The sequence below is a fragment of the Euwallacea fornicatus genome, chromosome 28 (genome assembly GCF_040115645.1).
Source record: "Euwallacea fornicatus isolate EFF26 chromosome 28, ASM4011564v1, whole genome shotgun sequence".
Classification (NCBI taxonomy): Eukaryota; Metazoa; Arthropoda; class Insecta; order Coleoptera; family Curculionidae; genus Euwallacea; species Euwallacea fornicatus.
In genome coordinates, this window is record NC_089568.1 from 2,935,728 (window position 1) to 2,948,004 (window position 12,277).

A 12,277-nucleotide genomic window follows, 5' to 3' on the forward strand; every position below is an offset into this window, starting at 1 on the left:
GACTTGAAGAAAGTGAGTGCATTTACACCTAATACATTGAAAATCTGCATCGGAAATATATTTAAAATAGGGATTGAGTTAAGAAAAAATTAATAATATAGAATAGGTAGCGTTTAAGTTGATGAGTACGCATAAACTGTCGAGAAACAAAAAAAAATCTGATTCAGGAGGTCTATCCTGAACAGTGTTAAGTGGGTTCATTTATACCGGACTACAGTGACATCCTACCTCAAAAATTTTGAATGAATTTGGAGCACTGAAATAAAACTTACCTCACTGATTTGGCTACTGGAGCGATCTCTGTGTCCTCCTCCTTTAATCTTCAAAATCATTTGAGAAGCATCAGACAAAACATCCAACTTGTCGTCTTCGACGTTCCCGAGCACTTCAGCTAGAAACTCATCCAGTCCTTCAATATAATCTGAATCTCCTTCTGGTAATATTATTCCTTTGCCTCCTCCTAGAAATTCTACATCAAAAACATCAAAATTCAACCACTAACCTTTAGTACCTTTGATGCTGGCAGCCAATGACCTAGCATCAGATAACTCATCTAGATTTCCATCCAGAACAGGACTGAACAATTCATCCAAAAACTGGTCAACATCACTAGCCTGAGAGGGTACCCTCACTCTCCTCACATGTGAAGCCAAACTCGGCGCCTCGCTGGTGTCTGACATGGCGGAACTGCGCACTCCAGACTCAGATTTTTCAATGTAAGCTCTGCTGGATTGACTCCCTGTTGGGGGTACTTTCTTGCCTAAAGTCAATAATTAACCCCACAACTCCACAAAAAAAAAATATTGAAACATACCGGCATACTGGGACTTTATGTACCTAGGACCTCCTCGGTCTCTATGTGAAGTACTAACACTTCCAATATCAGGATACTCAAAGTCTATCTCTTGTTTAGACATGTAGTTTTGGTGGGTCATGACTACTGGTTTGATTGGTGCCAACTGCTCCACTGAATGATATCTTTCATTGAGCTTCGATGTTTGCGATAGCCCTAATTCCACCAAGGGATTGGGTTCTGGTTCTCCTAAGAGATTGTCCAGGCTTCTAGAACGCACTTTTTCTTGGTCAAAGTATCTATCATTTAGAGCTGATGATCTAGATAAAGCTTCATGGGATGCCTTTCTCACAGGCGAAGCCACCACTGGAGAAACTCTACTGCTTGGACTGTATCGAGACTCAGTTTGTTGGATCTCCCTGGACGATTTCCTTGAGCTTTGTCTCGAATTATTTATCATTATAGCTGGAGGGGAGGACCTCACGATTTCCCTAGGCGGCTCTCTAGATATTTTTCTGGATACATTGATTGGAGGTTCTGGAGGGGGAACTTGAGGTCTCTGAGGGGAGGTTGTGTGATGGTCTAATTCTATGGGTAGGTTGCGCTTATTGCCCATTTTGAGAAGGGTAGACTTTTGCACTGGGAATGCTGGGCACAGCTCCAGTTCGGACACCAAGTCAAAGACGTAGTCCAGACCGTTTCCTTCATATACTATGCCGGAGTCGTCCATTATGACGGTCCAGCCCTCGGGGGTTATCCCTTGAGAGGACATTGCAAGTGAAGCCGCCTAACGATAGAGGATTGGAAATTGATGAGTGAATGAAATTCCCGAAAAAACATGAGTTTAAGTCTTACTTCTTCACAGGTGGTCCATGAATCAGCATTTACACTGACAACAGTTGCATCTGGAAGAGACAACGGTAGGGCACAATTAGCCTTTTGCCTAATGCTCTTCCATTCAAGCAAACTCGGAGGCATATTCCTGGAATGAGGAGCCCTCTGCAAACTCCTTGTCATTTTTCTCTGAAGAGTTTCCTTCATGGAGACAGGTGCGTGGTCAGTGATAAATTTCAGCAGATATCTAAGTGTGAAAAACATGCTCTAAACGGAGAAATTTTAGAATATTGGGTCAAACCAAAATTGTCGAATTTGGATAAGTAAGAATTCATTAAAATTCCTTGAAATTTCTCACTCACTTGCTCAATGGAGGACTCGGCTGAAAACTGCTCAAACAATGACCCATGAGCTGCCAGACCCTCTCAGAATTTTCGTTCATCCAAGTTTGATTGCACAGCTGAACTAAAAGTTCGTCTCTTAGTCCTCTGGAATTCAAACCTTTGAACACCATGTAATCGGCCAAGGCACGTTCTCTGGCTCCTGAAAATTGGACTCGAATCACATAAAAACCATAGAGAAGAATGAAACTCTACCGTTCAACTGAGAGTCATTGCTCCACCTCAATATGAGCTTAAATAGAGCAACTGCGTCTTGGAAATCTTGATCCCTGGCAGCGGCCTTGGACAGGAATGGAGTGGTAATTGGGTCTTTCTTATAGTGCAAATCAGCGTCTTTGAAATAAACGGAAGAGAACTTGGAGAATTCGAATTGGTTCAAATCGTGAGGGAGGTTTAGAGGAGGGGGATTCCCGGTCACTCCTCCCAAAACTTTAACCAAGTTCCTCTCGGTATGAACTGGGGTATAACCCTCCAACTTGGAGAAAATAAATGCCAATTCGGCTGGTATTTCTAAATGATTCACCGCAGTTTTGTTGTCAGCTTTAGCTGCAGCTTTAGCGTTTGCTTTCTGAGCTTGAGCTTGAAGTTGAGCTTCGCGAACCGCGCGTTGTTTCGCGCGCTCCTGAGCCACTTTCTCAGCCTCGACGCGCCTCTTAAATTCTGCTTTACGTCTTCCAAAGAGCTTCCGCTCTTTACGACCTCTGTACAGAGCCTGCACCTTGACAATTCCTGATAAGAACATAAATTTAAGATCTGGATTAATAAAGGGAGAAAACAACCTTTTTTGACTTTGTCGTAGTCAGTTCTTTGCTTGTAGCCCTTCCAGTGTTTTTGGATAGTAACAGCACTCTTCCTGAGTCTTCTATAGCGCCTCCTGGCCAAATACCCTCTGATGTTCTTCTGTATTACCACCGCTGCGCCCTTGAGGGATTCTCCTCGTCGGAGCTCGAGCTGTCGCTCCAGACTCTCCCTCAAGAACACCCTGGTAGCTCCTAATTGGTAATCTGGGCCTTCTAAATCAGCACAGTAAATGTAAACTATCTGGGTAAATGAGGGTTGCTTACCCGTTCCACTATGAGGCATTTGCTCTAAAATGGCCCTGCACAGGTCTCTATACGGTGCCCCTCTGGGTATTCTGGTCAGCAAGTACCTATCGAAGCGACATACCTTGAAATTATGATCCACATTCTTTGCTAAATGCTAAATAATATGAGCAAGTAATCGCTTTCTTCGCTATTGCCGCAATCGGCTATTTAAATCATAATATGGTTCTGAGGAGATATCGCGAGCAGTAAACAGCATAAGCGTAACGCAATTTCGTACTCAGCATTCCATAATCACACATTTCACACAGAACTGCCTAATTTGTACCTCATTAAGCGGATATTTGGTAATACAAGGTAATTAACTTGACGCATATTTTCTGGTTTAAATAATGGTCTCATTTTAAATTATCAATAAACTACTCATAACAATAACTCGATGCTTCCTCATCTTACCTGTATCGATCAATAAACTGATGAAATTTCATCCTGATGGGGTATCCGGATTGTCTGATCTTGATGGTGTCCATCATCCCCGAATATCTAAGCTGTTCCATGACCACGGGCATGTCGAATCTCATAGGCATTTTGTCGTTGTTGGGCTTGACGCAACGGACGAACCATGGGTTGCACTTGGACATGTTTTCCAGCAGTTGTTGGAGACTGTCGCTGAAGCGGGCTGCCACGGTGGGTGTCCGCGGTTTCATGGTAACGAAACGTCCTAGGAAAGGGTCAATGGAAAGCGAAGTAAGGCACGGTGTAAACATTTAGAGTTAACGAATGCTATTTATTGGTCCAAGATAGCATTCAAGTTTGAAATTATGTAACTGAAAAACGATGAAAGATGGGTATAGGGACATCTATACTAGCATTACTACCATTTATATCTGGTATCAAGATAGCAAATAATATAGGACATTCAGCTTGTGAAAACTAGACTTTTGGGTTTCTGAATAAAGATGTGAACAAAATTGAAATTGTTTGTGTTTCCTAATTTTACGACTCTGAAATACAAGAACAATGAGATGTAGATATAGGGACTTCTATACTAAAATTAATGTCCATGATATCTGGTACCAATATATCGAGTAATATGGGCATATTTTGCTTGAAGAAGCAAAACTTTTCGATTTCTAAATATAAAAGTGAACAAAATTGAAATTTTTGTTGTTTCTCAATTTTAAAACTCTGAAATTCAAACAGAGTGAGAAGTAGGTATAGGGACATCTAAAATAAAATTAATCTTCATGGTATATAGTATCAAAATATAAAACAAGGAGGTAAATTTGATTTAAAAACACTGGAATTTTGAGTATTTAAATAAAGTAGTAACTGAAATTAATTTTTTTTTTAATTTTTACTGAATATCACGCCTCAACAAGTCCAAAAAAGTAAGGGAAGGATATAGGGATATCTGTACTAAAATCAATTCTGATGTTTTGTAGGTTCTAACTACCAAATAATACAGAATACATCAATAACAAAAACTCGACTTACCATTGGCTCCTTTGGGCAGAGTCCTGCTTTGCGATTGATTACTCAAAGGCTTCGCAATAGCATTCACCAATGGCTCTTTGCTAGAGGTGAGAAGCTCGATCACTTCCGGTCTCAAAATATCCCGATTTTTATCCAGAAAACCATCTACAGAATACCAGACTTGCCCCGCAAAATGACGAATCTGACCAAAATGTAAAACATTTTTGCTACTATTTACTTTATAAAGAACTCACCCCAAATTCTTTCCCCCCGACTCTAGGTCTGCAATAGTGCTCATTCAGCGCGTGATTATAGTGACACTTCTCCAGAAAAGAAGCATCTGAGGCTTTGGGGAAGTTGCTCTCGTCATCTAAAAGATGGAAAATTCCCACTGGTTTCTTTCCCAAGAGTTGAATTACGGGAGTGTTATCGATCCAACTCAAGTTGGTCCATTCCAACCTCTCCTTGGCGTACTCCTGCTGTTCCAACTTAAACACGTGCTTGTTAAAGTAGGACTGTAATGATTCAGAGGCGAAGTTGATGCACAGCTGCTCAAAGGAATTTTCATTCAAGTTTTCAAATCCGAAAATATCCAAGAGGGATATTCTGGCAGCGTCGTGCAAGTGTCCCCTTTGGATGATTGAGTTCACTCTCGTCACCAACCTGAAGTAGTTAATCGTCAACAATCGAGTTCCTGCGCATCACTAAATTTCGACTGTCGATGCGTCTCACTTCCTTACCAGTTGAAAAGGGCGGCGTACAGCGCTTTCGCGAAGGCGTCTCGCGCATCCAGAGCTTGATCGATGCTCAAAGGAGAGAAAACGCGTTCTGCGCGGGCCTCGGTGATGCGCGAAGTGAGGGCTCTTTGCAAACCATTCGCTGAGATTTGCAAGAGATGGGCGGCCCACTTTATTTCTACATCGGAGCCCACTTCGACGCCTTCTTGGCCGTGCCTAGAATGGGGAATTTTAATAACAATCACCGCAAAGGAATTTTATGTATTGACATCGAGCAAGTAGCATTTGCTAAGTAATTTCATCAAGAACTCAAATGATGAGTCAATAATTTGTACGTAACTCCTTGAAGTTCACAGCCTTGAAAGGAAACAAAAATTCCCCATAGGAGATTGCTTTAACCATGCCCACATGGGTGGAGATCGGGGAAACAATGTACTGGTAATGATTGGGTCATTGAATAATTTGGTTTAATCATACGTGCGAAGCAATTTGTCTTTTAAATTTATTCCCGCTTGAAGCAGCGGTGCAAGAAGATAATGGCAGAACAAATAATATTAGTAAAATAGCCTGTTACTAATCAGCTATGTTCTTGTAATTTGAATATGCGTAAGTGTGTGGCATGTATTTGCCTGGAATTGCTTAAATATTCCACATCAGAAATTAAGATTAAATCAAAGAGACCACCCAGCTATGGGCCCTTTTAGAACATGGTAGTCGTTTATCCTTCCATATAAGTGGCATACTCGGCACGGAATATATTTATCTTAACGGCAATAAGTCATTATGCATACAACTGTCTCCGGCAATAAATACTATTTTTAAACAAAATATTATACTAGAAATTGTTTTTTAGTATTGTTACTGTCGACGACTAGAACTATAGTAATTTGCAGCAACCAGGGCAGTAATTGGCATGGTATCCAAGTATTGTTGCATAAAACAGGTCTTTAAACTAATCACAAAATGGATCAAACGTATATCAAGTAAACCAAATCCATTTACCGTTAACAAGGGATATTAAACTTGCTTTAACCGATTTTGAACTTACAAATTATTTTTTATTTTTACATAAATAATTGTAGTAAGTGCTATGACAATTACCGATAATTCTAGGGGAGTCGCCCCCTTTCCGACCTAACGCAAATTTGTGCGTGTTCCAATTGAAGTTAATCGAGTGTGAACTTGTCAAAAATCTTTGAACGACCTCCGTTGCATGAACCATATAGGATGAGTTTTTTTTCGATGATTAGTGAAGTCATCTCGGAAACTGGCAAAGTTACGAATGCGGTTAAATGGAAAAAGAATTGCAACTTTGGGGGCCCAATTTAAAGCCACTTTTGGTTTATGGAAAAATTTCATCGCTTACTAGGTACTTAGCAAAAACCAAATTTCGTTGTTATCCTTTTTAATTTAGAGAAATTATGTAAATACAAATATTATGCTTAATTTAATCCTGAAAAAGATACCGGATATTTCTGACAACTGTCATTTTTCAGATATTGCGTAAACTTGCTCATGAAAATCACATGACAGATTATGACTTATTTAAAATGTTTTTTTTTAATGGTACTCGTCAGTAGATAATTATGTCTTAAAATGGTGGAATTATTGTTTTTTTTTAATTCAGTATTGTAGTTTTAAGATAATCGGCCATGAAATCGTTCACAAAGCAATTAAAAACTTAAATTTATATCTGACTTAAATGATGTAAGCTGTTAATGTCAAAGAAATAATAAAATTGAGTATGATTTCGTAGCCAACTATGTTAAAATTGCCATATCGGATTAAAAAAGGAAATAAGTCCGCCGTTTTTAGAAATAACCATTTACTTGTTAGCACCATTTCAAAGCTTGAAAAAATTCTTTTTCGTGATTTTAGTACCGAGATCTGTGTGTAACGACAAAAAAAACAGATTTGTATCATTATTTGTTTGATTTATTATATATTAATGTCAAAAGAAACGTGAAAACCACATTTTACATGTTTTTGTTGTTTTTGGGCAATTTGGAACAAGGGTACTTAGTAGAAGTACCACCACGAATTAAAAAGGTTTATTCTGAAAATGTAAATCAATTAAAAAATATATCTTTCACAAAAACTAAACAAACGCAAAATAAAAATCTTACAACAAAAAAGTGTTGTGATATAAAATAAAAGATTCCATGTGATTCAACTAATTCGAATTGCACATACGTCATACAATGCACATAATACGACTTTTGAACTGATAATAATAACAGATGGAAATATGACTTTACGCATGCGCACCAATCGCAACGATATGTATTAGCCACAACTACTGATATGCAATAGCAGTCGAAATTCGCTCAAATTACAAAATAATGGTTGAAAATAGCAGCAAGACTTTTAAGTACCGTCGAGTACTAAAGGGTTAAGTAAGGCCTAACTTAGTATGCTTTCTAAAAAAAAATTTAGGCAATATAGGAAAAATGGCAGCTATCAGAAAAATATTGGTTAGCATATTTTTCTGAAGACGAAATTATCTCCAATATTCGTATTTACATAACTTCTCTAAAACCAATAATTACACATACATGGCCAAATTGGTTACAAGAAATTAAAAAAAAATTGATTTTTCCTAAATACCTAGTAAACCATTAACTTTTTCCAGAAACTAAAAGTGGCTTTAAATTGAAGCCCTAAAGCTGCAATTATTTTCCCATTTAACTGATTTCGTACCTCTGCTAGTTGCCGAGACTCCTTCACTAATCATAAAAAAAACTCACTCTGTATTTACGAAGAGGATTCCACGAATCGCACCTTCAAAGAATACTCATGCGAGGCCAAAGAAATTATAGTGAGAGTTTCATTCATATGTCAAATTTCATATTACAACAATATAATACTGGTGTTGTATTCTTAGGTTGAACCACTTACAGGCGAATTAGGGCGGCAATTTGCACTAGTGCAATTATCGCGGTAATTTCCGTGGTGACCGAAGCAATTTAACTAGCAATAATTCAATGTTGCGGCCGTATTCTTCGTCGGTGTGATTCCTGCAGTTCGTTTCTGAAATACATTTCTTGCAACGAAAATGAATGTATCATTTTTCAAGAACTTTGCACTGAAGGGATTTATGTTTAAACTGGAAACGGCACTGATGTATTACCTGCACTAGTACTCATTTTAAGTTTTTGTTACCACCTTATTCTAAAATGTAATTTTTTTATAAACGATTAAAATACAGGGTGTTCCAAAAAAGTATGTAAAAAATGGTATCATAAGAATATTTAGATCAATACATTATGATTTGGTTCAAAAATAATTAGCAAAAAGTGTCTCGTTTAGACGCTATTCACAGTCAAAGTTTTTGAAAAAAAATGTTTTTGCTATATTTAGAGAATGCTTCAATGGATTTTAATGAAACTAATTGTGCCATTTTTCATTAATACAGAAATGACTTTAATGTAATAATTCATGGGTATTCACAATGTGTAAATAATAAGTTCTTAAAATGTTAATTTTTAATGAAAAAAGTGAATGTTTTTAACTGAAACGTTCTGCTTCGAATTCACTTACATGAAGATCACAACTCAGAATTCCAAGACGTTTCACAAATTTTTTAAGTTCACAACGGTCGCTCCGCTGTTAATAATTAATTTTTGATAAATTATCCAGTAATTAATTAGAATAATGAAAGAGTTTATTCATTGAGCGTAACCGGCGCTTATGAAAGTAACTTTTGCCGAGAGGATGGTTTTTTAGCATACACTTTACCGTTTATATTATAATTAGTAGTATTAATACTTAAAATATGAGGTATCAGTAAACATTTACACTCAGCATTAAAAATAATTCAAAAATAAATATTTTATAAAACACGATAAAAAAAGATGATAAAAAGTACTAAGCAATTTTACCGAGCGAGTAACAATAATCTTTCAATTAAACTGAATCGAGAGCTCCAAAAAAGATGATGATGTCGACATGTTCTACCAAATACCCTCAATAAGGAATACTAAAAAGAATAGTGATAAACAGAATAAATAAAATATTAAACAGAGCAAAAACGCGGCCAGCCATCAGAAAATTAAAACTGAGATTTTTTTAAAGAAAAATTTATTCAAAGTTAATCAACTCTAACATTGTGAAGATATGAAATCCCCAAAAATCGAACATCAGAGGATTTTTAGTTTCTGTTCAAAGTGGATTTAAATTGTTTTTACTTTCCCTCCAATCAAAATTCCTACTGCGAATCACGTAGGCCAAAAAATCTGTGGGTTAAACGAATCACAAAATAAAAACTTGTGATGTTATTATTGAGTTCTGTGAGCTCTTCTCAGGAGACTTCCGCAACGTCAATAACTATTTACAAAAAGCTATTTACAAGTATGTAATCAGTTAGTAATACATAATTTTATTACATTTTTACATACATATTTACATTAGTAACGCATAATTTTACATATTGGAGGCGATTTTGTGAGATGGGAAAGACAAGCCCCCGCACCCCGACATGACAAAATATGATTGATAATAATTTTTTCTAATTTTTACTATACAATGACACACATTTAAATACATTCAAGCTACGCCCTGCGCCTGGAAAACTGCAGCAAGTACTATTGCTATTAGGCCTCTGAAATTTCCACTAAGTATTTCAGGGAAAATAAGGTAATTGTTTAAAAAATGTTGCTTTTAGCACCCAAAAAAAAACCAAATACATGAAATTTCATGACTCACAAAAATAAGAGAACTTAGCTTTTTCTGTTCACTTCAGGAGTTCCCGGAAAATACGTAAAGTTTTCGAATAAACTGCTTATGAATAGACAAGGGAAGTAGATATAATAACGTTATGTGAAAAATGGAGCTTTCCCGAAAACAAGGTAAGAAACCGATGAAGTGCCATTCGTTTTCATGGTTATCCTAAATCCTTTGGCAAAATTACTCAGCACAGTTATTGTGATTTAATGCGCCTTCAAATAATCGAAAGTTAATTTGTAGAGACGCTGAAATAGAGCCTAGATACTGACCACTGACCAGATTTTCAGTTTTTATGCAAAAAACTCAAACTTTTACCTCAATTGCCTCCTGTGGAAATATACGTTCCCAAGATGCAAAACCGAAGCCAGAACCTTAACGATGCCCTCTTGCTCACTCTCGCTCACCCCTAAAACCTGCATAGCCCTAGTCAGAGCTTTCCAGTCTGCTCCGGAACCTGAGTGTCCCGGAGAACAATCACTACCCCCTGTAACAACAAAATCCTTAATTAAGTTGGAAATTTAGTTAGGTAATAAATTCACATTCACCTTGATTCAAATAGAAGCATTTATCTGGATCAACCAAGCCGTACTTTTGCTTCTCGGTGCTGCTTAAACCTCCTAAAAGCTCATAGAACACGTGATAGTTGCGTTCTCCAGGTGCTTGGGTTACAATCCGGGATTTTTCCAGGAGGTATTGAGTAATTTTAGCGCCTAAAACCATGGTATATGTATCCCCCGGAGACTCATAAAAGGGATGAAGTGGGCTCACCAATAATTGCTCCATTTCTAAAGTACACTTCCAGGTATTTTCCAAATCTGGAGCTGTTGTCGTTGCGTACAGTTCTTGCATTTCCGAAAGCCTCCAACAAAGGGGTTGCTTCGAGTATTTGTTCAGTAACCAAAGCTTGACCTCGAGGTGCTGAAGGTGCCACTGCAGCCAGGTATTGCATTACCAGTTTGGTAGATTCGGTTTTGCCCGAACCACTTTCTCCACTTATTACCACCACCTAAAGGGGCGAAATTAGTTAGAAATAATCCACCCAGGGCCAGACTTTCCGGAGCAATCACACTTCCGAGAGTGTGGCCCCTGGGATTTCAAATCTTACTTGAGGTGATGGTAGGGCTGCATATGCAGAAGCTGCTGAAGCAAATAAATGAGGAGGCAACTCCCCTATGATCTTTCCCCTGTACTTTTGGGCGGATTCTATTCCGTAACACCCATCGAACATGCGATAAGGGTTCACTGCTACCAGGATGCTCCCTGCGTAAGTGTAGATAAGATTGCGGTCGTATCTGGTAGAAAAAAATCATACGCAATCGTGAGAATTTATTAGCATTACAGTCATGAATAAATGATAAATTTATTGCATAAAGCAATAATTGTTATTTACCTATTGGTGTTGCATAATAAGAACAGTTACCTATGCTCGGAGACTTCCGTTATGAATTGATATATTTTTGCTTTAATTGCTTAAGCAGAAAAAGACATATTTAAAATGTTCAATACTATTATGTAAGAATCCCTGGGCTCTGGTGCAAAAACCATTATTTGTACTCTTGTTTTTTATTTGCCAATCAATTACTTATGGTTTATTTAAGCGAGATTTGCGCCCGTTTCCTTCACTACGTAGATGACAATGGAGGCAATATTTCTAGCTTCAATTTACCCCTTACCATTTACTAACCTAAAATATCCTCGTTTTTCTCTTCTTTCAAATAGCACAATTTCCAGACCGAGATTCAAACTTGTGAAACCGAAGAACCTTCATGGTACGTGCCAACTTATTTAATGCAGGTGACTAAATTGAAAAATCAATTATGGTACTAGCGAGTTCAGAACTGGTGTACAAGTCAAGTTTCCCATGACTTTAAGAATGTAAACTACAATTATATCCTAATTAAGTTGATATTTCGTAGAAGATACATGCAACTTTTGGACAGAGGTAAACTGCCCCTGGTAGTATTTCAAGATCATCAATTGGCTTAGAAGCGAAAAGAGTCGTAATATCGATTACTCTTTAACTTACGCAAATACATTGCTTTCGACCTTTTAGGCGGCTTCTAAGTAGAATAAATTTGCAAAAAATTTCCATTATGTAATTTTATTACTGTTTATTGTATCCACCTCTAAGTAAGTGTTAAATAATTCCAAAATAAATTAATTCTCCCGTAAAAAATCTTTTATTCGATTTCAAATAGAAAAGTTGTGACCATTAAAATTCCTTAAATATAAAAAAGTATGCTCTCTTAAATGAAAAATATTGTGTAG

The 12,277-nt window shown here is 37.3% G+C and overlaps 1 protein-coding gene across 3 annotated transcripts in view; it reads right to left on the reverse strand.

Annotated features, from left to right (window-relative positions):
• The window catches only part of Myo10A (Myosin 10A), a 45,543-nt gene that overhangs the window by 18,054 nt on the left and 15,212 nt on the right, over positions 1-12,277 (reverse strand). For 2 of the 3 annotated variants that reach the window (XM_066297303.1, XM_066297301.1), the window contains exons 4-19: positions 11,115-11,301; positions 10,778-11,015; positions 10,555-10,719; positions 10,325-10,493; positions 5,288-5,500; positions 4,802-5,210; positions 4,569-4,749; positions 3,528-3,792; positions 3,093-3,178; positions 2,808-3,041; positions 2,224-2,757; positions 1,990-2,170; positions 1,649-1,874; positions 815-1,580; positions 512-760; positions 273-460 (exon numbers count right to left, since the gene is read on the reverse strand). In XM_066297303.1, coding sequence (XP_066153400.1) covers positions 273-460; positions 512-760; positions 815-1,580; positions 1,649-1,874; positions 1,990-2,170; positions 2,224-2,757; positions 2,808-3,041; positions 3,093-3,178; positions 3,528-3,792; positions 4,569-4,749; positions 4,802-5,210; positions 5,288-5,500; positions 10,325-10,493; positions 10,555-10,719; positions 10,778-11,015; positions 11,115-11,301 — 4,291 coding nt within the window. The remainder of the gene's footprint in view (positions 1-272; positions 461-511; positions 761-814; positions 1,581-1,648; positions 1,875-1,989; positions 2,171-2,223; positions 2,758-2,807; positions 3,042-3,092; positions 3,179-3,527; positions 3,793-4,568; positions 4,750-4,801; positions 5,211-5,287; positions 5,501-10,324; positions 10,494-10,554; positions 10,720-10,777; positions 11,016-11,114; positions 11,302-12,277) is intronic. The other variant, XM_066297302.1, reaches the window with a different exon arrangement.